The 5956-nt window shown below is 43.0% G+C and overlaps 1 protein-coding gene across 1 annotated transcript in view; it reads left to right on the forward strand.

The window, feature by feature from the left end:
• Positions 1–3151, forward strand: part of T265_10066 (hypothetical protein) — a gene marked incomplete at both ends in the record, with an annotated part of 13883 nt that extends 10732 nt beyond the window's left edge. The window contains 4 exons of the mRNA XM_009176330.1: positions 1197–1442; positions 1497–1647; positions 2684–2861; positions 3119–3151. Coding sequence (XP_009174594.1) covers positions 1197–1442; positions 1497–1647; positions 2684–2861; positions 3119–3151 — 608 coding nt within the window. The remainder of the gene's footprint in view (positions 1–1196; positions 1443–1496; positions 1648–2683; positions 2862–3118) is intronic.
• Positions 3152–5956: the final 2805 nt, after the last annotated feature.

Here is a 5956-nt window from a genome sequence, read left to right on the forward strand (position 1 = left end):
TTTTGTCCCTTATTTTATACATGTTACAAATCGTTTCTGTAAACTAGTGTCAATCGCAGTTAAAAACTTTTATTAGTGCATACACCTTCTGATGTGTATTATGGCTATCACCACCTGTGCACTAATAAGTTCAGCACGTGATGATAGCATGAGGCATACACCATAACGTAGCAAGACGGATGTTTAAAGATCAGTACAAAACTTTAGACAATTTTTCCAATGATTCCCTTGGTTCAGTGCACACATCAAAACGTAAGCTGATATTTTGCTAACAGCTTTTTTGATTCAGTCTAACCGAAAGGTAGTATACACTCAGCGATGGCAAAAGGGATAAAATATCATTCCGCCGTTTATGTAAAAAAAGCCAGGAGGTACAGACAGTTCTGTTCCAGACTCTGCCGTGGTTTAGTTCGCTCATTCGCACTGCGTAACCCGTAGATGGGTCGGCAGCTGTATAGCGACCGTAAGGTGCAGGCGTGAATCTCCCCAGAACTCGTGAGGTCTACATTGCTGATAATTTCCAAACAGGATGAAACCGAAACGCAATTCAACTCAGTTTTTCGGCATAGGACTTGCTCAACAGGATGAAGAGTCCAATAGGATCAGTAGCTCTCTACACTATAAGAAGTATTATTACAAATGAAAATTAAATCACCACGACGTGATACAGAGTGAAAATCATTACAAGGAATACGATAATTAACCGGTATGTCCATTTTTACATTTTAAAACGCCCATTGATATCACACTGCGGATAATTTAAGATAGAGTGGGGGAGAGACAGGAAACAGAAGACTGATTCCCAGGTCACAGAGAAGGTAACAAATGCTTCATTTGACCAATAAAATTCCCTAAATGAGAGTGTTTTGCCTCCTCGATAACACTTTTCATCTGTTATCTATTGAGACAAATAGGTCTTCGAATGGATCAAATGGGAGAAAACACTTTTGGAGTGAAAATAAACATGACAGGTTTCTCTGGAAATTAACATTCCGGTCATTCAGTCATCCTTGGCCTTGAAAATATCTACCCCTAGTAGTCGAAATATCCTATCACTTTATTTAGTGAATTCGTTGGACGATCGCCAGAATTTGCGCTATAAATGAATCATTCAAACTTCACCTTAAGCTGCATGACCAAATTTGCGGCTTTGAAAGCACATTATGCAACAGGGACGAGATGACTCAAGTGGTTAGGGCGCGGATTTACTGACCGGAAGGTCCTTGGTTCAAGATCAACCTCTGCTTTCCGAAATCCCCTGTCTAGGCTTGGGCAACCTGGCAGTATCCCAGCCCTCGTACTTCCTTCGGGTAGCAGGACATCTAGGCACTGGAAAGGTGTTACAGCTGAGAGATTTATTTATTTTTTTCATTCGGTCAAACCTGAGGTGAGACAATTGAGACGAATGGTTGAAACCAGCATCTCAAGGCAACTTGTCCATGGTCAGCTACAAAATGGAGTTCGAGATCGGAAAGATCTCCAATTTCGATATTGAGACGACCTTACACGTGCTCGAGATGCTTCGAGACACGATGCACTTCAGAGCTACAGAACGGCCCAGTTATCTGGTTCAGTCTCCCTAGTGCAACCTCGACCAAGTGGACCTAGGCAACAGACGGACTTCTGCGCGAATTCACTGACCGCAGAGTCCGTGGTTCAAACTTAACCTCTGTCTCTCAAATTCCCCTGTCTAGACTTGAGCAACCTGGCAGTATCCCAGCCCAAGTGCTTCCCTCCTGGTTCCATTTATACAACATGTTGTCCGATGGATCCCCTGCACACATCAGTTTACGAGACACAAGTGTCACTGATAAAAAAGTACTAGGACAGATTTAAACCCCTGTCTGATACAGAGATTGAATAATAATATGGCCTTAAAATAACAGAATGACAGTAAGAGTAGGTAGTGTTGATAGCGTGGACCACGTGGTCGTTTTGCCTACTAATGAGATTTCAGATTATGCGTGGCCCATGACTATGCGGACGGTGACGAATAAACGCAGCAGTGTTTCCGTTTTTTTCGGTGGTATTAGTCCGCTCAGACGAAAATCACTCAACTGTTGCATGCACCGCCCTGATATTTCGACAATTAGCTTGATCCACATATATGTCAATTCAAGCCATCTTCAGAGAGTTTACGCAGCGTAGTCTATCAAATTTATCTTGTATTTTAAAATCGCATTTTTTTCAAACCTGAGTCCACAAAACTCATACTGTCATTTCTACCAAATGAGCAAACCGATTAGAAGGTACCATGGGGTTGCAAAACACTGACCGCGAAACAGGACGTTTTTATTCTTGGCTAACAAATAACTGAATTCCTTCGAACTTGCCAGATGCATTTTTATCCGACTGATTTCACCCCCAAACCAAATGAGGAATGCGGTAGCTTTCAAACTCTCATCTTATGCTGAGTCCATGAATCCAAGTGTGTATTATGAGCTGGCCAATCAACTAAATGAATTTCTTGACAATATTCACTTAATCCGTTGTCGTGTTTGGCGACTGCGGCCGAATGTAGAATGACGTAACCTGACTATAAATGACCACAGTAAAATGATCACCAGTAATAGCCAGTCTTTCACTATTATGCGGGCGTCTTTCGAAAGGGAGTTGTCAGGATACACACTCGGTATCCGAATGTAAAGGCGTACACCTCCATCTTTCGTCCTGACTTCCCCAGGGATACCCAACCCACGGGGTGCGAGGCTCAGTTCTTTCAAAATGGGCATCAGATTTCGGGGCAAGATGAAAGCCTGGAACCATTTGTAAAAAAGACTATAAATCAAAGTTGCACCGTTCCGTTTTGCACCACTAAGGCAGAAACAAACCGCGATTTACAGTTTAACGAACTTGTTAAGGTGAGCCGAGCTAACAGAACCTTATGACATCGTTTCCAACTGTCTGTCACAACCGTTTTAAATAATTCACTCTGTTGAGTACACCCTTTAAAGACAGTCAACCGCCTACCTTTCAATCCTTACAAAGCTCGTTTCCAGCCACAACTTTGCAGTCTCGACTTACAACCAATCCATTGTTCGACTCCAACCTCAAAGACAAGATGTCAGTCCTCGCCCAGAATATGATTGTGTATTCATTTTCTAATATTTTTTAACAGAATGTGTTAAACCAAGATATGGCAACTTGTTGAGAGAATACGTGAGTACCTCTCTTGTCCGTTGAGTCGATAACTGAATCGCGGCACACAACTCACACCGGCCACGTGATAAATCCCACTGAGTTGTTTCACGTCGTCTATCAAGTACCTAATAGACTGTCAGTATCGAATCAACGGCATGGCTTGACTACAGTCGAAATAGCCGCAATGCGGCACCGTGCTGTCAAAAGGGATTCGCACCAGCGCTGGCTTTGCCCTGATCATGTGACACGAATCGATCGACCTAGTTATCTGAAAGCTCACAGCGGCCAATTAGACATGGTGTGCGCTGACAACCAGTCGTCCATGCTTTCTAATTCAGTTGCCAATCTAAGTTATCTTGTTCCATCATTTACCCGCTATTCTGACCAAAAGATACGTACTGACCTGATAACAATATATCCAAAAATCTTTAATGTTTGTCACTGTATTCCTGTTGAAATAATAAGACTATTCAAGCTATGACCGATCTGCCTGTTAGCCACATTTTTCCGAGTCAAGTTTGCAGACACATCTTTTATCGTAAGCGCATGAATTTGATCATGGAAAATTGCAGCTTCCCTGAGGCCATATCAATAACCTGGTAAAAAATGTGGTAAAAAATGCTGCACTTCGGTCTCTACTACGTGGAAGGAGTACTCCCTACCAAACCGTTTTTTAAACTTGTATCATCCAGTGATTTTCCAGCCTATAGTCATTTCGATCAATACAACAAGCTGATTTGTACCTCACAACCTTCCACTCCCTTTTGGCAAAGCTAATGCCAGTGCTAAAACCAGAAGCGGAGCGGCGTTGAAGTGCGCCCTTTGTAGCAACCATGAGGCACAAATCACAAAGTCTTCCATATTCGGGTGACATTTGTCTATTTGCTATGTGATTAGGACCAGTTTCAAGCCAAACCAATCCAGGGTGAAAACCCGTAACAGAAATAGTGTTTTCCTCGTTACGGCGTGGTATTTTAGATCAAAACCTGGTTCACCATCATTATTGTAGGGACAGAACCGGGTATAAATTAGAAAAATTGCGCAAAAATTGCCAAAAAGGGCGAAACCGGTTGTGGGCTGTCGACGGATTTTCAGTAACCTTATGAGTAGTACATTACAAATATACATGTATCGCGATACCTCGAATATCGTAGCGACTGAAACATGAGACAGCCTGGTGCAGCACATTCAGTTGCCTGAGAACATCACAAACGAGAGATTCAGCTGGGTTCCAGGTGAGTCTCTCGAGAAAACCAGATTACTTTGCAAATGAGTGTATATTCGCTAATCCCGTGCAATTTGGTTTCAAGTAGAACATAAGGTTGACGGAAACCCGGGGACTGCACCTACCTGATGAGCACCAAGAAGGGCGAAACCGGTCGTGGGCCATCGACAGATTTTCAACAACCTTATGAGTAGTGCATTACAAAAATTGCACAGGTTTGTGGTTGGCTGCGTTCTCAGCTTTTGTGTTGATTAGAAAGCCGTTTTTAAACATGTAACTCCCCTTCCAAATTATAAACTCCTGGGAAGCTACCGCGTCTAATGATTTGATACAAAGTACTGTTTGTTGATGATCGCCCCTTCTTCCATCCGTTTGTGTTGTCTAGTGTGTGACGTCTATTTGTCATTTAAAAAATCTGCCATCAATAGATAGATAGCCTGACATACATTTTGCAAATGGTACGCTCTGCACACACACACACACACACACGCGTAACGTGTACTCTGTCCAAATAATCGAAAAAAAGGCGAAAAGTTATATAAATAGACTGTGTAAACGAGAGACGGGACAGTGGACTGTACGAGAAACCGGAATAATTGCGTGTTGTAACAATGTTGCCTCCATTGAACCGACAAAAGTGAATCAACATTGTCCGTAATCGCGAACACTACGTGTAAATGCGGAGGAGGATATGTTAATAAAGTCCCGCGGAAATGTTATTTAGACCGTTTAGTCGATCGAAAGTCGGGTCGAGACAAAGCACCCGGGTGTACTTTTACTATTCTACCCGAACCTCCATTACAGCAACAGATGATTCACGCAAAGCACGGTAAAATTCCTGTGCCGTTTGTTACTGCTGCAGCGTAAGCAGGGTAAATCGATCAAAGGCAGCACTGGTACATCTTGTCTGAGGTCTACGGTGATCCGTATGAACATTCTCATTCCACAGGGAAATCGGTTAACTATGTCTCGCTGGTAGTCACTGTATATCTGGCGCGATGCATTAGTGACCACCGTCAGTAGCGCATAGCCCTGCACTATTGCCATTCCTCAGATTTTAAACAATTTTCATCAACTGCAATGACAACCATAAAACTATATCATTGATAGGTTCCACGGCGAAACAGACTGAGAAACATGGCGAACGTAGTTTATTAAGAGTGCGAAGAAAATGTGAGCAATCATTTCATTGGGTGTTGATCACATGACTGTTGATCTGTTCGCCAAGCTTGGCAATTGGCTTGCAAACGTTTGGCCACCAGACAAGGAGACATCATTAGTGCGCAGCTGGCGATCCCATTGGTGTCCCTTGTAGGCCGCACTGAGCATTGTGCCACAGTCGGCGAGGCAATTATTGGCGGACTGATTCCCTACGTTTACAAGCTTTATACGAAATGCTTTATACGAAATTTTGGCTGGATTTTCTAAGTGACGTTCTTCAGGTGGCAGTATGTCCCTCACTGGAGCACAGTGTAGACGCTCAAAGTTTACCGGAGCAAACAGGGCTACCGAATCCACCTACTCGCCCATCTTAACTCCAAAAAATCTTTAGAATTATCACATAGGACGCTGTTTGAATTTGAGTTGTTA

Source organism: Opisthorchis viverrini, assembly GCF_000715545.1.
Source record: "Opisthorchis viverrini unplaced genomic scaffold opera_v5_325, whole genome shotgun sequence".
Lineage (NCBI taxonomy): Eukaryota > Metazoa > Platyhelminthes > Trematoda > Opisthorchiida > Opisthorchiidae > Opisthorchis > Opisthorchis viverrini.